At 36.6% G+C, this 24,241-nt stretch overlaps 1 protein-coding gene across 1 annotated transcript in view; it reads right to left on the reverse strand.

The window, feature by feature from the left end:
- TMC3 (transmembrane channel like 3) overlaps positions 1-23,816 on the reverse strand; it is a 72,316-nt gene extending 48,500 nt beyond the window's left edge. Inside the window, exons 1-7 of the mRNA XM_044662515.1 lie at positions 23,728-23,816; positions 22,295-22,441; positions 18,158-18,233; positions 6,360-6,441; positions 3,932-4,038; positions 249-347; positions 9-151 (exon numbers count right to left, since the gene is read on the reverse strand). Coding sequence (XP_044518450.1) covers positions 9-151; positions 249-347; positions 3,932-4,038; positions 6,360-6,441; positions 18,158-18,233; positions 22,295-22,441; positions 23,728-23,816 — 743 coding nt within the window. The remainder of the gene's footprint in view (positions 1-8; positions 152-248; positions 348-3,931; positions 4,039-6,359; positions 6,442-18,157; positions 18,234-22,294; positions 22,442-23,727) is intronic.
- Between the last annotated feature and the right edge of the window lie 425 nt (positions 23,817-24,241).

A 24,241-nucleotide genomic window follows, 5' to 3' on the forward strand; every position in this document is an offset into this window, starting at 1 on the left:
AACCTTACTTCTTTAACAGAATGATAAAACTGTAAACAAACACCGCCATGCCAACCAGGAAATATGCCAACGGTAGCCGGTATCCTGCCTTGCCAATCTTCCTCTCTTTGCCGTAGTAGCCATAAAATAAAACAGAGTACTGGAGATAGCCCTGCAGAGAGAATACCATTGATATAATCACTGACTTCTGGTTTTCCCAACCCCTGTTGTATTTCCAAAGAAATCCCTGTAAATTCTGTAGACTTTACCCCCAGGGACCAGACAGTGTCCAAGTCTTGTGCTGAAGCAACTTGGTCCTTGGGAATAGTCTTACTGATGGTGCTTCCGAAGGGCTGCCCTGCAATCAGCTGAAGAGGAAAGAAAGATCAGTGCCATAAATTGAGTACTTATTCTAAGTGGAATGTAAGGGAGAAGAAGGAGTAAGGAAAAATGGACTGAATGGCTTAAAAGAAGGACTTTGCACTGACACATGGGACCATCACTATTGGAACGTGCATCATAATCTCCATCGTACACTTGATGTTCATTACATATCTGGTAAAGAGAAATGATTATTGTATTCAAAATGTAGAGCTGAAAGGGACCATATAAGGCATCGAGTCCATTTTACAGATGGGGAAACTAAGGGAATTCTAGGCAGATTCAATGATTTTCCAGGATAACACAGTTGGTAAGTGTCTGAGGAGGTATTTGAATCTAGGTTTTTGTCATTCCAGGTTCAATGCTCTATACTCTGCACAAGTTTTGAGGTCATCTCTTTTCAAATAAAGCAGAAGGGAAAAAAAAGATTGCTATTATTTGTATATATTTCAGACTGGACCTAGAGAACACATTGCATAGCTGTTTAGTGAAGTTAGCTGCACTAAGACTTTTTGGGACATCTTGTATATACACCTAGCAGACACCTAATGGGTTCTGTGGGTCTGCTTTGAAATACTAATCCTATTAAGAAACTTTTAATAACTTAAAACTGCACTAAGACTTTTGGGGGCAGCCTTACAAAATGTAGTGCCAAAGAAAAGTCTCCTATGCTATCACACATGTAAAAATGCTACATCAAATGCCTTTTTTTATGGTCAACCCCAAACGGGCACTTGTGTTCTTTCTATGGTTCAGTCAAATATGTGACTGTATAACCATGGTTTGCTATACAATATGATTTTCAAAAGCCTTTCTGTTTCCTTCTTGTGTTATTTGGAATTTTGGGGGTTCCGTTGAGAGATATTTGAGGCTCATTTGAGCCTTGGAATACTTAGATGTGTGACAGACTTCCTGTGTTCATTTGGGGGACTTTGAAACTACATTTTCCATGATTCAGTGGGTTTCCGGTTTCTGACATGATGACGTGTACCAAGGTGGAGCGTGGCTTAAATTGGGAGGTCGGGCTTGGGACTTCCTTTTTGGTACATAGGAAAGGTGAGGGAAGGTAAGGAAGGTAAATGGCTGATGGCAGCAATTTGAAATGATCTTAGCCAGCCCCGTGGCCATTTCTTTATTTTACCAAGATGGCCCTAATTAAAATATTACTTCTCCTTTTACTCTCAGTCTATATTATTTTTAATTATTACATTCTCAAACTCCATTAAAGCTACAATGCACATCTAGATGATTTTATTTTCCTTTGTATTTCTATTTTTTAACCCTTACTTTCTGTCTTAGTATTAGGTCTAAGACAGAAGATCAGCAATCAGGGTTAAGTGACTTGCCCCAGTATCACAACTAGGAACTGTCTGAGCTCACATTTGAACTCAAGTCCTGCTGATTTCCGGCCTAATGCTCTATCCACTACCTTGATGTTGCTCATCTAGATTATTTTCAATAACTCTGTAGCTATGAGAAAGGAAGCATATGCACTGGTAGCTTACCTTTTTTTTTTTTTTTTTGCCTTCTTTTAGGGAGTAATATAAATTCAAAAAGATGAAGAATGGTGAGAGATATCAAACACATGGCCCACAACACTTTTAAGTGCAGCCTGAACCATATTAAAATTGGGAATTGTTTATTATTAATAATGAATAATTAATTAATGGAAACACATGACCCATAACACTTCTGAATGCAGCCTGAATCATATTAAAATGGGGAATTATTGATCATTAATAATCAACTATTGAAATTATTGAATAAACTATTATCTATCCATTCAAATTATAAAAATTATTAACATAAATGATAAATATTTTTATGATTATTAAGATATGGAGTTATTAATTCACATATTAATTGGGAATTATTTAACAAAATAAAAATATAGTAAAATGCAGATAATACTAAGAAACTAAGTCAATATGCAGCTCACAGGGATTCTTATGTATGGATTGGTGGTCCCCACTTCTATAGGATTTTGATGCCACTGGTTCACTCTATGATATCCATTTGGATAGACAGCTTATAGAGCAGGTTTCTCATTACATATATCCTTGAACAGATACTGATAATGGATGGAAAGCTCGACCTGGGGATTGAAAAGGACTGCCAGGATTGTCTTTGGAAAATTCTTAAACTCCTCCCTTAGACAAAATTTCTATATTTTAAAAGCAATATTGCTCTTGTGATACTTGTACAGCTGAGTTATGACATGCCCTAGTCTCTATAGAATTATTCCTGAAGGTCACTTGAAGTATAAGAGACAGTCTGATGGTACCCCAAGTAAGCTATTAGATAGTGCCACTGAAGGACTATGGGAGCAAAACTCTGAGATGCTTTTAGGGTGATTCTAATGGGAATGGAAAAAATGATGAATGGAAAAAAAGGATGGTTTGTCACATTGGGAGAAGGAAGGAAAACCAGTCATCAGTCCATTTGCTCCACTGGCATTTATGCAATGTCAACATATCTGAAAGAATGTGTTCCAGCTCATTGGGTGGACTCTTTGTGGTATATTTATGGAAAGATTTGGACAACAGTCACAGAGGAAGAGTAGGTATAGATAGGATGTGATCTGTACTGTTGGAGGAAATACATACATCAGGGGGAAACCCATTTATATTATATAAAACCTACCACAATGTCACATGCATAACTGTAGGAGATACTAGGATTATCATTTTTTTGGAATTTGTTGAGAATTGAGGGTGGGGACTGTATGAAGGGGAAAGGATATATTAAGGACATTACACCTGGAAGCTTAACTTCTATATCCAGAAATGCCAGTGCTAAGAAAAAAATGGTCACAAAATTGATTTAATCAAATCAACTTTTGAATGAATACTTGGAAGACAGGAATTTTGATTGGAGTAAGGTATGTAAAAAGCCATAAAGAAGGATAAGTTTCATTAAAAAAATAAAAAAAAAACAAAAAAGGAACTAACCTACTTTTATACTAATTAACTTTTATGGCTGATGATAGATTGAAAGGAAGTCAGAGATGTAGTATAGAGAGATGGAGTCTGAAAAAGACAGTTGGTTTGGGTCTCCCATGGATAGAGGTTGTCTAACCAACTGAGCTGCTTCCTTACCTTTCTGTAGTATTGAAATTTAGCCTAGCTTTGAAAAAACTATATGACTCCCTCTCTCTATACTACAGAGATATATTTTATCTTGTGCTAGGAAAGATTTTAAATTTGTCCAATATGATGTACTAATTAATTAACAGAAAATTTTGTGTCAACCACTCGGAGCTAGGTCAGGGCTTAGATAGTTGGATAATAGCCTTTGAAGGGTGGTTACAAGTAGAATGAAGTCGATTTAGGAGAATATATAAATGATGCCATATTGCATTTGACTATGGTATTATATTATCAAAGGACATGAGCTAGAGAGAAACATCATCACAATGAGTAGAAATGCCATTTAGCAATGCATTGAGTTTAGAATTGTGTTTCTATTTCAACCTTTATATTAATTCCTCCCAATTTTCCATGACAAAAAATGTAATCTTTTCTCCTTTTTCTCTAAATAACATAAACTTTTTCCCCCTGATAATCCTTACCTCTGGAAGAACAATAAAAGCGCCAGTCATTATGGTAAGCACTATGTTAATTCCAAACAGCCATCTCAAAAAGATAAAATAGGAGGCAACTCCAGATCCAAAATGACCTGAGGAGACATAAGGATGCATGAGCTACTCATTAAAAAAACAAAACAAAACAACAAACCCTTACTTTCTGTCTTTGAATCAATACTAAGTATCTGTCCCAAGGCTGAAGGATTAGGCAATGGGGGTTAAGTGACTTGCCCAGGGTCACACAGCTAGGAAATGTCTGAGAACCAATTTGAAACCAGAACCTTCCATCTCCAGGCCTGACTGAAATCCATTGAACCCTGTTACTGCCCCTGAGTTGATCATTTTTGACCCCTGCCACAAGGCTCAGACTTTTTCTTTACTTTAAGACATACAACCATTGCTTTACTCTCATACAGTAATGATGATCCTTTTTAGATCACAATGCACATGGATGCGCATTTCTTGCTCCTGGGATCTTGTTATTACTGTATCTAGTGTTATAGTAAAAGAGTAATTCATAAATGCAGGAATTCCATCAGAATTTACATGAGTCCCTTTCAGCTCAGTTTTACTGATAGAGTAAGTCAGCATAAAATCCACTAATGTTATTGTAGAAGCTATCCCAAAAGTCTTAGTGCACTTCTGTTAAAATCTTGGTAAGAACATACTTAAATCTGCACTAAAATTTCAGGGATACCCTGTTCAAAACTGTCATGGTTAGAAAATCCCTCTTTTCTTCTATAGTTCATACAGAGAGGGGAGCAGAGCCATGGAAGAAAATCATGGTTTATGATAATTTAAAGACTGGGCTATCATTCTGTTTGTGTTATCATAGAGAATCCTTGAGGCTAATAGAGTGTGTGTGGCAGTTCTATATTTTTATTCTGTCCAGAAGCACAATCATCCCTAAGCAAATTGGAATTTATTTTGAGTTCAAGGTTCCTTCCAACTCTACTATGATCTGACAATCTCCTGCTTGGCTTGGTTTCCTGTCCCTACAGTCTGAACTCCATGCAAATGAGGGCACTTCACTCCTTTAATTGGAAAAAAAAGTCATGCCCTAGATGTTGAGACCAATTTGGTACCTAAATAAGAAACTTTAGCATCCTTGTTTCCATAGTTGAGGTGACTCAGGATGTAGATGATTTTGTTCCTAGTCCCTCTTCCACCTTGTGGGCGATGCTTTGTCACCAGTTCTCCTGGTGTATCCCATTCAGTTCTAATAATCTGGTCCCTGCCATATTCTATGCTTGAATCTCTGCTCTGCACCACCATCATTTCCTAGTTAGTCCTCTTTGGGACTGGAGCTGTGACCCCAGGCCCTAAAATCATAACTAGAAATTTTGATACCCAGGACAAGTTTCTTAAAAGGTATACAGGAAATGCAACATGAAACTTGCTTCATAAGTCAGCTTTGAAAAAGAAAATGACTGTAACAATGTCGTAAGGGTAAGACACAATGTGCCATCTGGGGAGAGATGTTGGGATCCCATAGCCTGAGAGACTGCTGAGGTCAAGGTAGGAGAGAAATTCAGGACCAAGGAGAAGGTCAACTGGCAGGTAACCTCTGGAAGAGGAAATGGGTCATCTGTTAGCTTCCTATTTTGAGTAATTATTTTTGTAAGCTAGGTGCCTCTCTCACAGTCTTTTCCAAGTGGGCAGAAGGACTATAAAGTCTTAAAGCACCATGCCAACTTCAAGGCAAAGTTCCAGTAGCCTCTTCTAGTTAGAACTCTGCCAGCTCCTTTTGCTCCATCCCTGCTACTGCTGTGAGGACTATCTGATACCACCTTTCTACATATCTCTACATCTACTTAGTTTCTGGGGCCAGATTACTCTGACACTGAGCTCTATCTGAAAGTTGAGGGACTCCATTGATGCCCACCAGCTGGTGTCCTCCATGCTAATTACCTGTTTATTTTACCTATCAACCACTTTTGTATTTCCCCTACAATCCGCTTATTTGTTTGCGCGTCCTTCTAATCATTGTTGCTGAAAACTTCCTGATCACCTGGTAGATCATTCTGGTAAATGAATTATATCTATTGAGCCTTGATTGAGTGAACAAGGGTCTAATTTTGTTTTTCTGTATCTATTTGGCAGTCCTACTACCTTATCCCCCCTTGTCAGGTGGGGGATGTGACAAAGGGTAGCTGGTGGGGAAGATAGAACTGAGAAGAATGGGGGAGAGAATTGTATCAATCAGTTAACAGAGTAAGTTCATTATGTATTTTCTCTATTATTTGTGTCTTTTTTCAGTTTGAGGGATGGGAAAGAGAAAAATATACCCTAATTAATTTTTTAAAAATTTAAAAGAAAAAAAGGATGAAACAATTTTTCTATGTATTCAAAGGCCTCCTAGAACAGAATAATGCCAATGTTCTCTATCTTGCCTCAGTTTACAAATACTTACTTTCTATTTTCTTTATTCTCATTTCCCATGGAATGAAGATGACCACAAAGTTATAGGCAAGCCTGACAAATTTTCTCCAAAGCTGAAGAAAAATGGACAAGAAGAAGAGAATGTCATTTTTCAGGAATAAAGCAGCAATCAGAAAATCTGAGGGTCATGGTTGATATCCAAGTGCATGGTCAGAGCACCATAAAAGACAAGAGGGAGCTTAGGAGTATGTTCTTTAAAATATATTTGGATGGGGGAGGGCAGAGGAGACTATAAGGATTTCTTGACATTAGATATATTCTCTGAATTTTCAATGTGAACCTGGTAATCCTTGAACCAAAGAGGAGTTTGTTCATTTCCTCAGGTTGGAGCAGGTATTTTCTGTCTTTTCAAAGAAACTGAGGGATTTATTACAAATGATCTCAATATATCTGAGCTTCCTAATTAATTCAGAGAATATATGTAGATACATAGCTCATTCATTATGGAAAAAGCATATGTTTATATATACCAGATATGTATCAGAAAGATCAAAGAATTTTTGTTGCTTTTCAATCATTTTCAGTTGTGCCTGACTCATGGTGACCTTCATGGGATTTTCTTGGCAAAGAGTAGAGGAGTTTAGCATTTTCTTCTCTAGCTCATTGATGAAAAAACTGAGGCAAACAGGGTTAAATAAATGTCCAGGGTCACACAGCTAGTAAGTGTGATGAAAAAACTGAGGCAAACAGGGTTAAATAAATGTCCAGGGTCACACAGCTAGTAAGTGTCTGAGGCAAGATTTGAACTCAAGAAGAAGAATCTTCTTAATTCTGAGTCCAACATTGCACCATTATATTTTCTGCCCCTTAAAAATTTTAGCATTTGTCAGTTGTTAGTAGAACTAGCTTTCCTGTAGGTACATCATGCAATTGTTTCTTTATTTGATATGTGGATTTAAGCTTCCAGAACTAGCTAGGAGAGTCCTTAGAAGTCCAGAGATTTCAAACTTGTAACCCACAAGCTACAAATAATTCAAACAACTCTCAAGTACAGAGGAACCAGATTAAAATGTTATTTGGAACTGTTTAATAAAATAAATGATTACATTTATTTGTGATTTTCTAAGTCAATATGATGCTATAGGGGTTTTTTCTATATGAATTTGATACCAATGCTCTTGTCCAATCCTTTCCTTTTCATAATTGAAGAAATTTATGACCAATGAATTAATCAGTCCAATCACTTTCTTCCTCCCTTCTTCCTTCCCTCCCTTTCTCCCTCCTTTCCTTTTCCCCTTTCTTTTGTCCCTTGTAATCCCACCCACAGCATTATCCCTCCATCCCTCCCTCCAACACCACAACTCACACTTATAGGTTGAGTCCTGTCTTCCTCCCTGCATTCCTATCTCCACATCTAATACTGTTTCTACTAACCACAAAGCAATTTATTATGAGTGGTAAAAGTCATTAAAGATGCTTTAGGCTTGGGGAGTCAGTCAGAGGAGAGAAGAACAACTAGGAAAGGCTTCAAGGAAGTTGTATTTCCATAGACTTTGGTGGATTGATAAGATTTCACTAGGTGCAAATGGGACTTCCCAGTATTTTTTATTTAGAGAGAATTAAGTCAGTCATAACTCAAACCTCTTATGCTGTTGCCTTCAAATATTAGTTGCACAGTATAGTGGAAATTAGACTGAACTGAGTCAGAATACTAGATTTTTTTAGTTTCAGTTTTTCAGCAACTGACTATGACTGTATGAATACCTTGAAAAAGGTAATCTATCTCTCTGGAACTCAATTTGCCCATTAGAAAAATGGGACGTGGAAGTAAACTAGAGAAACCCAATACTATCTTCCAGTTTTGTATGATTCAGATGATGTTTATTTTGAGATTTTTTTGCCATTTTATAACATGGCTTCCTTATCTCAAGTGTGGTAAAATGTTAAAAACAAAACCAAACAAAACCAAACCAAACCTCAAAGTAAACAGCATATGGAAACTGTGTCCTGCAGTTCGGTGCACCTATCTTAATTACCTTGCCAATTCTAGGAAAGAGAGCCTGGGATTTGTAATCAGAAGGCCTGTATTTGGTTCATGACTCTACAATTCACAACCTGCATGTCCTTGGCCCTCACCTCACTGGGCATCAGATTTCTCATCTCTGGAATGAGGGAGGAAGAATAATGATTTCTGGGGTTCCTTCAAAACCCAATGATTGTCTGGGATGTCACCAAACCAAGGTGGAAAATTACTAGTCCAATATTTTGCAATTGGATTAGCCTTTGAAATATTTCTGTTAGGTTGGAAAATTAAAAGTTCCCTTGAACCTTTGTTTTGTGAATGAGGCAACATTGTACAGAGAGTTCTATTTCCTAAGGTTGGCAGAGTCATTAGGAGAGTTGTATAACTCCCAGATTAAAGGTAGCTCAGATTATGAAAAGCAGACCAGCCAGAAGACCTCACTTTAAACTTTAACTATGGCTAGAGCGATAACAAGTAATTTTTCCCACAAGGAAAGCAGCACAAAATGTGCCTGGAACAAGAACCACCAAAACACTTGCCATTAATTTTTTAAAGACAAATTAATTTAGAGTGGTGAGAGAGGGGCCTTTTATCTGAGGAAGAGAGAGAGTTCATAGAATTTCTGCTGTCAAGGCTTCCAAGGGAAGGTGATCTGGGTGGGCATTTCATCTGGGGTACTGCTACTGATGGAGGAAGTTCCATTTGCTTTCTTCCTATTTTAATTAATGCTTCTTATAATCTTGGTCCTAAACTCAGTTCATTCTAGTGGCTGAAGAACTCCAAGTACTGATAGAACACCCAAAGTGTCAGTGTCTTGGAGCAAAGTCCCAGACTTCCTACCCTAGTGGAAGTTGAGTAAACTTTTTTTTTGCTAGCTCTGTGATTTGGGGCAAATGCTTAAAACTTACTGAGCCCCAGTTTTCTAATCTATAGTCATAATGATACCTGTACTACCTGACATAGTTGTGAAAAGCAAATTATACGTACATACATACATATGTGTATGCACACATATATTTGATGAAATTGCAAATTATAAAAGTCAGCTCTTATTAAGATTGCCAAAGATATCACAGATTTTCTCTAAGAATACTTTATTCATTCCTTCAAGGTATGCTTTCTTTTGGTTTCAATTATCCCTTTTGTTTAAGTGGTTTCCATCTCTTTCTCTGTGAATTCAGTGAGTCAACAGTATAAGATGGTAATTTAAAAAACAAAAACTAATGTAATCTTAGAGTGTATTAATAGAAGACCACTATTCAAAACACAGGAAGCAATGGTCCTCTGCAGGAAGGGCATATCTGGAGTATTAGGCCCAGTTTTAGGCACTACATTTTGTCAAGGACATTGGCAAGCAAGAGCATATCTAAAAGGAAGTAACCAGGATGATAAAGTGACCAAAAATCTTTTTATATAAAGATTGATTGAAAGAACTAGAGTTGTTCTGTCTAATTTTTAGACTGGAGTGAGGAGAAGAGAGCAGGATTGTCTTCAAATACACATTTGTCCAGAAGGCAGAACTAGAAGTAATGGATAGAAGTTACAGAAAAGTTAATTTAAAACTAATGTAAAGGAAAGACTTCTTTATAATTAGAGGAGACATAAGTGTAATGGGTTGCTTTGGGCTGTTTTCACTCTCTGGAAGAATACAAACAAAGCTTGAATGATGACTGGGAGAGGAATAGGGGAGGGATTCCTAGTTAAATATTGGATGGGCCTGATGGCTTTTGAGGTTATTTCCATTTCTAATATTCTGTTATTTTCTAGTCCTTATCTTTGTCAGCAGTGTTACTTATATTTCCAATGGTCTACTGGTCAACTGTTTGCATGTTCTTTTGTTAATTCAAATTCAACACGTGTAAACTTGATTTGATCTTTCTCTGTTCTCTACCAAATCATAAAATCCTCCCCCTTTTCTTTTGTAGACACTATTTCTGCCAGCATTGTGTCCCCAGACACTCAGACTTGAAACTTTGTGGCCATTTTATATGATTCCTTTCCTTTTACTCTTCTCTAACTCATCCCATATAATCTCTTTCTGTCTCTTATCCATCATCTCTCCTCTTTCTCTATGACATGGGGCAGTGGAAACTACTGCATGTAGAATATTAGAGTTGAAAAGGAACTTTAGAAGTTATTTAGTTCTACTTCCTCATTTTGTACATGAGGAAACTGAAGACCAAAGAAAATAAATGATGTACCTTTAAAGAGCGACCACTCAGAGAATCAATGAATAAGAGCTAAAAGGGACCCCAGAGACAATCTGACCCAACCTATACCTAGAAAGATACATTTTTGCAACTCCACAAGTACTCATTCATTCTTTGCTTGAAGATATCTAATGAAGGAGAACCCAGTGTATCCCAAGGCAGCCCATTCCATTTTTGAAAAGCTCTAAAAATATGAATTATTTTCTTTATCCAAAACTGAAATTCACCTCTCAGCAGCTTATATTAATTTATTCTGATTTCTGATTTTGGGGGCCAAGTACGATGAATCCAATCCCTTTTTTCCCCACAGGACAGTCCTTTAAATTCTTGAAGGTAACAATTGCCCGTCCTCCCTATATTTTCTGTGTCCCAGGGTGAATGAACACTTCCATTTTGTTCAACCAATCCTCTGATTACATCTAAAGTGTTTTGTTGTTGGTGTTGTTACCATTTTGACAAAATCTGAATGCTCTTTAGTTTGTCAGTATCTTTTATTTTTAAAATTAGCTACCTAGAAGTGAACATCATGCTTCAGATGTAGTCTAATTAGGGCTGAGTATCATGGACTTGTCACTTTCCTCTTCCTGGTTACTGGCTCTTAAAATGCAACTTAAATATATCAACTTTTTTGCCTGCAACATCATTGTTGACTGATACAGGGCATGTGGCTGAGATCTTTTCCATTTACACTACTGTCAAATTATGTCAGCCTCACCTTGTAATTGTGAAGATGACTCTCTGGACCTATTGTTGGAGGTTATCTCCAATGTATTTTACTTTATTCGTTTTGGTCCATTGTTCTTGCCTGTTGAGTTCTTTCGGATTCTGACTACCATCCTTTTAAATTTTTAGTCCAGAGATCTAGGACTGGGTCATAGCCCTGCTATTTATTAGCTATATAACCTTAGATAAGTCATATCACCTTTCCAAGTCTCATTTTCTCATTTGTAAATGTGGATAATAGTTCTACTCTCTCCCCTGCATCCCACAAAAGGAAAAAAAAAAGAATATTAATTATATGTTCTCAACACACTCAAATTCAGAATTAATCACTAAACAAATAATTAGTATTTGGATTTTAATCCCAGAGAAAAGAATAATTTTCTAGGTTTGAATGAATGAATGATTAAGAATAAACATTAATAGGATTTTTTCACCTTCTTGAGCTCCCAGAAGAAGTCCAACTTATTTTAAAATAGGAGTGTGGAGACAATTTGGGGACCTATTCTGTCAAAAACTGAGTCTAAGATGTTACATTAGTCAGATAAATTTGCCCTTCTTAGGCTGACATGATAAATATGCATATTTTATACAAAAGTTATTAATAATAACAAGTAAAATTATTATTAACTACTATTCCTAACACCTAGTTCTTACCATGTCATTACCCTACTCAACCATTTTTAGTGAAGCAATATTGTCTCTAGAATGAAATCTAGACTGCTCCATCTAACAATTATTGTAGCACTCCATATTCTGAATCCAACCTACCTTTCTAGATGTTTCATGTTATTTCCCTTCACAAACTCTCTAATACAAACTGACCTAGTAACTGCCCTCTAAAGTCCCCAAACCATTTTCCATTTCCATATGTTTGTATAGGTGGTCCCTTATGCTTGGAATATACTTTATATTCACCTCCACCTCGGAATCTCAGCTTTCTTCAAGGCTTATCTCATGTGCTATGTATTACACACTTTTTTTTTGGATTTTCCCCTTCCAAGTTTTGACTGTTTATCCCTTCTTGGATTATCATATATTTACTCAGTGATGTACACATTGTCTTCATGACCTATGAACCAGAAGTGCCAGCACAGGGGAGCATTCCCATTACCCCCAATCCTTCCTGCCTAGAATGTATGCTGATTGTGAGAGATGGTCCATGCTCTGGGTATAACTATGATTACAACCTTCCAGTAGAATGTAAGCTATTTGAAGTAGGGTAGTTCTTCCATGCCTTTGGAAAACCTTAATTTTGGCTTTCTTATTCTATCTAGCTCATTCCCAGGGGAGGTTTATAGATTGGGAGCTGCTTGCCATTTTGTTCACATGGCTTATTCCTGGTCTAGACATGAGCTTGGGTGAGAGTTTTCTTGAGTTTTGGAACTATGCTGGACAGAGGAGAGAGGAACTGTCTGGTTCCAACTTCCATAGACCGTGGTGAAGAGGAATAGCCAGTTTTGTTTTTCTTCATATCCTTCCCAATAACACTCCTACATGAACCGTGGTCATAGGTTCCTATACTTTTTGCACTATTTTGGCATCTCTAGATTCTATAATACCTGAGGAAACACTTTACTCATCCTATTGCAGTTATTAAGTTTATTGAGTGACTTGAATAAGAAATATACGGAAAATGCTTTTTAAACTTTAAAGTGCTATGAAAACCAGTTATTGTTATTAACTGTGAGATCCAACCTAATGACTAATGTTACTATCACCACTACTTGAAAACTGAACTGGATACAAATGGATATTTACTATGAATCTAAATGGAGAACACAAAGAAATTTCAGTAATGGAAACCCCAGAGAAGCAAACAAAGGAGCTGGTGGAGACAGTTTCATCACATACCCAAGGGCAACAAGAAGCAACATTTAATGAGACATTTGATTATCTTGCAATTTTATCTTAGGAAAAAAAGCATACATTAACAAACCAAAGAGACAATTGCATAATAAATACTAATACCTGTTGCAAAGGCTGATGAAAATTCTATGAAAAACACAAGCTTTTCCAAACCAGGTTAGCCTATATATTACTATTTATTGATGTCAATGAAAAACATTGGGCATAAGAGAGAAAGACAAAAAATATATTAAAAATATGTGGCTCAAGATTAAGAAATGATTTGTAGGTTGTTTAGAAGACCTGCAACAGTACTTCAGGAAAAGCTTTTTAAAAAGATAGACAAAAGGCACTGGACTTAGTGAGAAACAAACAAAATCACCAAGAAACCAAAACAAAACAAAATTGACTCTATCTTAATAGAGGAAATGACTAGTTACTATCAAAATAAAAGGCAATTACTTTTCATGTAAGGCAATTATTGTCATAAGTATTTGTGTCTCATTCCATTACTAGATAATAATTCTGTTTGGGAAGGAGCCATGTTTCTTTTAAATGTTCTGTCTCTTCCATTACCTAGTATAATGAACTGTAATCAGTAGGTACTGATTAAGCATTTGTTGAATTAAATTTGAAATGCATATATCTAGGGGATAGAAATGGAAAATTACAGATGGAGGAATGAGAATGTCAATTTATTTTAAAAAATATTTCTTTCTTATAAAATCAAAGTCTCATTGAGTCAAAGAATCACATAATTTGGAATCTGCAGTGGTTTCAGCAGCCACTTCATGCAAACCATGTCTGAAATGAGACCCCACTATTACATACCTGAGAAGAGGTCATTCATCCTTTACTTGACAATGAGTGAGACTCCACCATTTTTAGAATCAGTTTCTTATATTTTGGGGAAGCTTTAATTGTTAAGTTTTTTTCCTGACATAAATTCCAAATTTGTCCTTTTGAACTCTTGTTTTATTTTTACTTGTACAACTCTGGGGCCAAATAGAACAAGTCTAGTCTTTCTTCCCTTTTTGAATACTTGAAGACATACCCTCCATAAGCCTTATCTTTTCTAGGCTAAGCATTCCTAATTACTTCAATAGATTTTTCATATGTCATATATTCAAGTCCCTTCACCAACCTAGTTTCCCTCTTCTGTATGTTCTTGAGATCATTAATTTCCTTCCTACACTGAGACTTCCACAAATGAAAAGATTATTACTGTTGTGATTTGACTAACATAATAATCAACTGTGAATGGCTTAACTAGTACTTAATTATTACTTAATTATTAGCAACAAGGTCAACTCCAAGGGACTCATGATGAAAAAGACTATCTACCACTATAGAGTGGTATAGAGTCCAAATGTAGATTGAAACATACCATTCTTCACTTTATTTCCGCCATGAATTTTTCTTTAGTGTAAACAATAAATGTCTTGTTATGATCCGCATTTACCAGAGAAGAAAACTGAGGTCCAGAAGTGAAGTGATTTGACTAAGGTACTACAGATAGTAAGTGTAAGAATCAGAATTCAAACTTATCTTCCCAGTTTAAGTTCATATGCCACTTTTTGGTCTAGAAGGAGTCTGATCTATTGATTAAAGGGCTAGCAATAGCCTTTTTTGTGACCAAATTCTCTGTGTAATACCCAGAAAGTAAAGATTTAAACATAGCTCCTTTGACTCTAAATTCAAGGGTGAAGTGGTTCAGTGGGAATAATTCTGAATTTGTAGTCAGGGAGTTCAAACCCAGGCTTAGACACTGCCAAATTAGGTGTCCCTGGGCAAGGGGCAATTGCTGGTCACCTAACTCCTCTGTGCTGCAATTTCTTCATCTCTAAAATGAGGATAACAATAGCACCAACCTATCAAGATTGTGGTGGGGATAAAATGAGAGAATATTTGTAAAACATTTTGCAAACATTAAAGCACTATATAAATGCTAGCTATCATTAAAAAATTCAGTATGCTTCCCATTACACTATGCTGTTATTTTGGTCATTGTGACCCTATCTTAGCTCATTGTGTTTAGCTGAAGCTATAACTACCTTACCCACCTTGAACACCTCAGGAAAATATTCCCTTGGTTGTAACTTGACTTGAGAAATTTAATTGTCATTAGGTAAAAACTATTCCCCCTGAAAGGAAAGAGCCTTTCATATAGGAAACACTTAAAAAATAAATTTGTTGAATTGAATTAAAAAAATGAAATAATATCTAAGAATATTAAAAAAAATACTTATACTTGTTTAAAAAACCCAGAACCTTACTAGATCATGCTTCTTAAACAAGAGCAAGCAGAGTTTGTCTTGGAGACAAACAAAATTACTGAGGAAATACCCCATTGCAAATACAATTAAGAGATCCTTAGCTACAAGATAATGTGTGCTTGTGATGCAGACCTCTATGATATCCCCTTCCTTTCCTTTCCCTTTCCAATCTCTCTTCTCTTTCCCTTTGTAAGATTATTTTTTCCCTTCTTTCCTTCTTCTTTCTTTACCTTTATCCCTTTTCTTCCCTCCTTCTCTTTCTCCTTCCTTCCTTCCTTCCTTCCTTCCTTCCTTCCTTCCTTCCTTCCTTCCTTCCTTCCTTCCTTCCTTCTTTTTATTCATAAGTAATGAAATGTTTATCTTTTTGATGATGTGCCAGAGGACAAATCTGTTTCATTCTATAGATATTTATTGAAATAACATATTGCAATTGGAAAGTAACATGTTCAGTGAAAAAAGAGATTCTGGAGTCAGGGGATATGCATTTAAATGCTGCCTCTGTTGCTTATGACTTGCTTAACTTTGGGAAAAGCACATGTATTCCCTGGACCTTAGTTTCATTATTAGTAAAACAAGAGTTCTGGACTAGATGGGCTTAGAGATTCCCTCTAGTTCTAGATCTAGGCTGTGATATTGATGATTCTGTTCATGCCAAATCATCAGGTTGGGCTGGGGGTAAATAACACTGACAGTTCAGTCATTTCAATTGTGTCCAAATCTTCATGATCTCATTTGTTATTTTCTTGGCAGAGATTCTGGGGTGGTTTGACATTTCCTTCTCTAGTTCATTTTATAGGTAAGGAAACCAAGGCAAAAAGGGTTAACTGATTTGCCCTAGGTCACATAGTCTGAAGTCAGATTTGAACTCATAAAGATGAGTCTTCCTGACTCTAGGCTCAGCACTCTATCCACTGAACCATCTAGCTGTCTGTGACTAGTAGGTTATATTTAAGATTTTTATGTAAGCCTAAAACATCTGAATCAGTAACACACACAAATAGAAGCATGTACAGAATAGAGAAGAGCAGTTTGCATGTATATAGTTTAAATTATTTTTTTTTGTAGAAAGCAAATTATTTGTTTAATGAATGTCTTCTGTCAGGATCAATATTATAGTTTTGTGAAATGATTAGCTGAGACTTGTAGTTAGCATGCTATACCATGTATCATCTTTATTGGGGGAAAACTCTATTAACTAATTATCTTAATCAAGGCCAAAGACTCTATTTAAACAATTTGCAGCATCAATGAAAGGCATACAGAGAAACACAATTCATAAATTAGATAATGCTTCTTCCCAGCTGTAGATATTCGGGTCTGTTTATTCTTTAGGTCTTGATCTGCAAGGCCTAGTAAGACCAATGAATTATTTTTTTTAACCCTTGTACTTTGGTGTATTGTCTCATAGGTGGAAGATTGGTAAGGGTGGGCAATGGGGGTCAAGTGACTTGCCCAGGGTCACACAGCTGGGAAGTGGCTGAGGCCGGGTTTGAACCTAGGACCTCCTGTCTCTAGGCCTGACTCTCACTCCATTGAGCTACCCAGCTGCCCCCATAGACCAATGAATTATTGAAGAAATTTTATTTTGGACTGGGCTTATGATTTCATAGATATAGTGAGCTCTGAGTGAGAAATTTCCTGAGATTTGCATGAGTTTTGCAAGTCTATTCTTGCAGAAAAAAGGGTCATTGTGGACTAACCACTGAACAAATGATGGGCAGGTAATCACAATGCCTTGAGAAGAGCAGCATTTCTCAGACCACTGATTTTACTTCTACCTTAGCCCCCTATAGCTAGAGGAGCTGTCCAAGGGAACAACATAATGTAAATCTGATACAGTTATTGTTATTGCCATTATAGATGCCATAATGCCCCTTTCTTCTATGTATACGCAGCTATTGAAGAGCTATAAAAATAAATTTCCACCATTAGGTCCTCAGCACAGTAAAAATGGCAAATACAAAAAACAGACACTTTTTTTTAATCATTGGAAAGGAAAATAAAAATGAGGTATTATTATCTACTTTGCCATTGCATCCTAAGGACCACCAGGCCTTTCCATATGGCTTTCCCCCCTCTATTAGAATGTGAACTCCTTCAGACCAGGGACTGTCTGTCTTGCTTTTCTATTTGTATGTTAAGTACTCAGCATGCTGCTTTTCATATACTGCCTATTTAATAACTTGTGTTATCCATCCAGCCGTTTCATAATCTTAATGAATTGCCTGGACAAAAAAAACAATCATTTATTATACATCTACTATGTACCAGATACTATGCTGGGTACTATAAACATATTATTTCATCTCAGTCTCACTACAGTTCTGGGAGGAAGGTACTATTATCCTTGCGTGATAGTTACGGAAGCTGTAGCAGCCAGAGGCTAAGCGATTTGGCCAGGGTGACAAAGCCACTGTGTGACTGAGGCAGGACTTGAATTTTGGTCTTTCTGATGCTGAGGTCATCTTTATATTCACTATGTTGTAGCTGCCTCTGATAATTGCAACAAATAAGCAGAGATAAATGGGGAATAGCTTCCACCAGAAAAGTGACAGTACGAAGTGTTAGGGGACTTAATGACAGGTGTGACATATTTCCCATGGGAGTGGTATGGGAAGCTAAAAGCAATGGGGTTAGTTGTGAGAACTGGGTTTGCTTGGGAGTGATGGGGACCCAGAGACCTGCTAGACCCGTTGGTGCAGAACCAACAGATGACAACATGCCCTGGCAAATAGGAAGACTATATACCTACATCAGCACCTGCTGCTTGATAGCCTCTTGTTCTGGTCAGCCTCCCTTCAAACTTTAACACGATCTCTTTAGCTCGTCTGCAAAAGAAGGAAAGGTCATCATGTCCAGACAGCTCCATTTTATTACATTTTGAATGCTAGGCCAAATACATTTGAATAAGTAAAGCAGAAACAGTTGCCCCAGAACCTATGAAATGTTGCTGTGGGATGATGGAATTATGCAAATATTTCCTTGAACCACTTTGTGGTGATCAGGAAATTCAATTTTTCCATGAGCTCTTCAGCCTCCCTCCCAACTCCAAGCCTGTAATGAATCTCATATTTTTCCCAGTACTGATATTATATGAAACAATCCCATATATTAATGCCCTCTCTCTGATGTATGATTTAGAGGGGGAAGATTACCTCATTAGCGGTGGAAACTCTATGAGTGGAATTCAGTTTTTTCCTAAGAGAAAGCAATCATATGACAGTACATGAGTTGTGACTTGAGATCATAGATTAAAATTGGAAGAGAACTGAGAGATAATCTATTCCAACACCTCTATTTTACAGATGAGGCCCAGAGAAGCCAATGACTTGTCTAAAGTCACATAGGCAGCAAGTATTGGAGTCCGGATTCATCTCCAAATCCAGGGCATTTTCTACTGCAACATATTGCATCTGTTATGTCACCATGTCCTTATCTGAGCAGGAAAGCCAGAACCTTTACTAAAGAGTCATGCCCAGGAAAATGTAGTTATTGGTGATAATAATAATAATGGCTTTTATACAGTGCTTTAAGGTTTGAAAAGTGCTTTATACAGCCATGCAAGGACCCAGGACAATCCAGAGGAACTTATGAGAAAGAATGTTATCCATATCCAGAGAAAGAACTGTAGGAGCAGAAATGCAGAAGAAAAACATATGATTGATCATGTGGTTTGATACAGATATGATTAGGGTTTTAGTGTTAAAAGATTGCTCTACTGCAAATATGAATAACATGGAAATAGGTATTGAACAATGATAACATGTATAACCCAGTGGAATTGCTTCTCAACTCTGGGAGGGGGAAAGAAGAGGGGGAATGATGAATTATGTAAGCATGGAGAAATATTCTAAATAAAAAAGAAAAAAGTGCTTTTTAAGTATTGTTCCATTTTATTTTCAGAAAAATTCTGGGAGGTAGATGCTATCATTATCTCCATTTTATAGATGAAGAAGCTCCTTTGGCAAAAGTTAAGCAATTTGCTTATGTTCACAAAACTATTGTTTGAGGTAGCCTTTGAACTCGGGTCTTCTTAATTCTAAGACCAGAGCTCCAAACACACCTGCCTCTAGAAGGTAGTTATGAATTGAAGTTCTGTCTAAATAACACCAGGACAGTCAATTAAAATAATCCAACAGTTAATATGAAAGAGCTGGTGTTAATGTGTAGGGAGAGCATGAGAATGGTGCAATGGTAACACTTTTAGAAAAAGGGCTTATTTGACTTCAGGTTGACTATTGATATGTGGCAGTCATATAGTGGTACTAATTGGTAATATGAGGTAATATATTTATGGGTCACCAGAGGCCATGTGGCACAGTGGAGATTACTCTAGATTTGGAGTCAGAACTTTCCCCTAATTCCACACTTCAAATAATCTTTATTCTTTTCTCCTTTTCTCCAGTCTCAGAAGAGTATCAACAAACACAGGGGACTTGAAGTGCATGGACATGCCTTATTAAAGTGGAGCAATTGAAATTCTGACTTGCTTTGATGGTAATTTCATTGTCTAAAAGGTTCAAGAAGTAATGAGGAGACCGCCATTTTGGATTACACTGATTTTAAATAAAAAGAAATGATTAAAGCTTTGAAAGGAGATGTGACAATTTTAGAATCTATTGAAATTAATCAATCAGCAAACATTTATTAAAAATCTAGAATATTCTGGGCACTATGCAAGGTACTGGAAATACAATGACAAAAATGAAGTACTTTCTCCCTTTTGAGGGAATTCATATGTATGCATATAAAGAAATAAAAAGTTTATACAAGGGTAAAATAAGGAGAGGAAACGCAATATACTCTGATATGCACCTGAGATTTCAGAGATAAAGAGTTAATACAAATAATCATTGGGAGCCCAGAGTCTAAGATTTTCCAAGGGAAATTTGGCACAGGATGGAAGGGATGTTGTTCAGACTAAAATTTTCATTGATAGGAACACACTATTCTCATGAGAAGGAAAAAGTGGAGTTGGCTAATGGACTGGTATGTAAAGAGGATAGGAACAAAGGCATATTACTCAAAGTGAATATCGACGAGTGACATTGTCCTAGAAGAATGCTGGAGGTTCAGAAACCTCAAACAAGCTGTTACATCACAAAAGAGGACAATTTTAGATCAACTTGGCACAAGAAGAAATCAAATAACAAAGAAGCTTGCTACTTGGTATAGGGGATGATAATAATAGAAGGTAGACAACTCCTATTTTGCTTCTGGAAAATGATCTTCAAATTGAGGCATACTGAACAAAAAATGGTTACTAGGAAATTGAAATCCAACACAAATGAGGAGGAGATAAGAGAACATTTAATTACCTTCAGTAAGTCAAAGACTTAAGATCAAATAAATTATGTCCAAAATACTGAAAGAGCTATTGAATAGGATTGATGAATCGCTGCTGGTAATCTTGGGGAAATCCATCCTCTGTATAATTAGTCATACCAATTTGGGTTAGTGTCAGAAAGAAAGAGAGTTAATGGCAGAGTTAGGACTGGAACTCAGGACTTTTTTTTTTTTAGTCTAACATCTTTTCCATTATCCTATGCTGTCTTGTTTAGACACTTTGCCCAAAGATTAAGTATCTTGTTTTGCAGATTAGGAGGCAAGGAGGCAGTGGGTCACTTTAATGAGTCCCCCTCTCCTTTTTAAGCACTTGATATATTGATATTATAGTAGAGATATTAAGATTTACCTGATCTAAATGGGTTCAGATTAAGCCATCATCCAGGGAATAATCTCCTTCTAATTATTTAATTAGTGGTTAATTACTTATCTAATCTCCCCTTAACTAGTTAATTAGTTAATAGAGATTAACATCTCCTTAACTCTACAATAACTAGAAAGAATATCATTTCAAGTACATGAGAGCTCACAGCATTAAAGAGCTGGACCCTGAGAACATACCTTGGTTTACTCTGACTCCTAGGAAATCAAAGAATTGTAGATCATAGAGATAGCCTAGTACAATCTGATTATTTTTAAACATTTATTAATATTCGTTTTTAACATGGTTATATGATTCATGCTCCTACTTTCCCCTTCACCCCCCTTCACCCCTCCCACACATGGCTGACGCACATTTCCACTGTGTTTATCATGTGTCATTGATCAAAACCTATTTCCAAATTGTTGATAGTTGCATTGTTGTGGTAGTTTCGAGTCTACATCCCCAATCATGTCCACCCCAACCCATGTGTTCAAGCAGTTGTTTTTCTTATATGTTTCCTCTCCTGCAGTCCTTCCTCTGAATGTGCTGCACTTTTTGTGGTGGCAAAAAACTGGAGGTTATGCCCTTCAATTGGGGAATGGCTGAACAAATTGTGGTATATGCTGGTGATAGAATACTATTGCGCTCAAAGGAATAACAATCTGATTATTTTAAATTTGAGACTACTTTGTCCCAGAGATGCTGATAATCCCAGAGATATTGTAAGCTACCTGAGTAGTAAGTACCAGATCTAGGATTCAAACTTGGGTCTTGTGATATCCAGTTCAGTGCTTTTTTATAGGCTCTATTATATGGCCACCCTTGGTTTTGTAATAAGCATAGAAAAGTCAAAAGACAAAAGTTTCAAATTATCATAAATGTGCTGGAGCATTAAATAAAGATTTAGAATGCTAAATTGGGGCATTGTGTTATTTTGCCTCCAAACTGTAGCCAATGCATAATCTCAATACAAGTCTTCTAATATAACTAGCAAAAAGAAAATTTATGAATTTTTAATTATCTCATAAGTCTAAAATTGTTCATGAATCTTCATATATACATACATATGTAATAAAGGATGGATTTCCATTCTTTCTATAATTGGCCATTTTGCTATATGACCTCCTTCTCTTCCGCAAAGAAAGGATTTGAAAATGTTTAGTGATGAGCTGTCTTTACCTGAGAGCTTTCAGCTTCTGCCTCATGGGCCATGGTCTGCAGCGAATTGTGGCCATAAGATCTTTCTGGAACTGTATGTTCTGGAAGATTTGTTCTGGATCATTGCTGTTGCCTCTTTCATCATCATTATCACTGTCATTCAAGTTGCTGAGTTTAAGAAGACAACGAGGGAAGAAAACCAGGTGATAATGCTGGCATATTCTTTACAGAAAAGCAACTACAATTCAGTCTGATCCCAGTATCTTATCATCACAGCATAAGGGATTCCATTAGGCACTAACTCCATTACTCATTATTGCTACAAAGATTTACTTGGGTGGACTTATTTCTTCAGTTGAAACAAATCTGAGCATATCGGGAAAGTAATTACTGGTGCAAATGCAAATTGATTCCTTCTAGGCTAACCTCATTTTTTAAAACAAGAACGTATCTTTAATGATAAAACTATTTCTTGTGATAACATGAGCTAAATAAGCAAAGAAACATAGCAAAATCTCATTTACATCAACTCTCTTATTGAGAATTCAAGGTAATTGTGACATTTTTTTAAATGAAGAGAGGAAATGTATACTAGAAATGAGATTTCAGAGAAAGAAATAATTGATTTCAGAGAACTATTTCAGGCATTTGTTTGCATATAATTAATATTCTCATTATAAATGCATTATAAATGTTCTTTAAAGCCAGCTCAGGGGATCTCTACTTGACAGCCCTTTGTTAGTAATTTAATCATTGAGTCTATGATTGAAGGTAATAAATGGCATCTCTTGAAAATTATTCTGATTTTCATCTAATTGATCTAATAGTAGTAATAGAAATGATAACAGTGTTCATTACATTTTATGGTTTCAAAGTATTTCTAATTTCACTTACATTGGTAAGGTTTTAATGTACAGCATTGTCATAAATTATTTTAGTACATATTCTATAACACCGAAATTTAAAGCATTTTGTGGGCATAATATCAGTCCTCATGATTTCTCTGTCATTACTACTTCAATTCTCTTTATCTTTTTTAGAAAGTTGAAAAATACCCTACTTAGGGTCACTCAGCAATGAAATGGAATTGGACTACAGGTTTGGGCTTCTAGAGTGCTCTCTCTAGTTTTCTGTCTCTGTCCTTCTATCTCTACCTGATTCACTCCCTCTTTCTTTCTGTTTCTGTTTCTCTCTGTCAATATTTCTATATCAGTTTTTATGTCTCTGGCTCCTTGTTTCTCTTTTATCTTCTCTGCCTGCCTCTCTCTTTGTTTCTGTTGGTCTGTCTGTCTCTGTCTCTTGCTGAATCTGTGTCTATTTTCTTCTGGCTTTGTTTCAGTGTCTCGTTCTCTATCTGTATCTCTGTCTGTCTTTTCTCTTCCTAAGGCAGAAATTACACACGACAGCAAAGACTTTATGGAATCCACTATGCAAAAAGTCAAAGAAATGCTCACCTGAACTGTAGTGGCTCCCTGTAAGGGTACAGTTGACTGGCATTCCTCTTGATGCTTGCATAGCGCCTAGATAACTTTGAAGATTTCATGGTAGCAGATGGATTGGTTGTTATCATCAGAGTAGTGGCAAGGCATTCAGAAAGTGGGCAGGCAGAAGGGTCTGCATCAGTCAGTATTTCCTGGACAAGAGCTCAAGGGAACAGTGCTTCTCTCCACCACTTCAAAACAGAAATCCAAGCTCCTACATCTGGCACTCTCAACAGAATACTGCTAGTCATGCATATGTAATTTTAAGGTGACAGCACACAGTATAGACTGGGGAGGATCCTGCTCAGGCAAGGGCTGGAGCTAGAAAACCCGCAGATCTTGGGATGCTTCTTATCATCCACCAAGTAGTGATTTCCACAGTAGCTGTACTTTGAAAAAGTCCCTAGTTCCTGGCTCTGCAGTTAGATCTAGAGCTTAAATCAGATGAGATTGACAGGCAGGTCAGATCCGTTAGGTTTATGATTAG

The sequence above is a fragment of the Gracilinanus agilis genome, chromosome 2 (genome assembly GCF_016433145.1).
Source record: "Gracilinanus agilis isolate LMUSP501 chromosome 2, AgileGrace, whole genome shotgun sequence".
NCBI lineage: Eukaryota > Metazoa > Chordata > Mammalia > Didelphimorphia > Didelphidae > Gracilinanus > Gracilinanus agilis.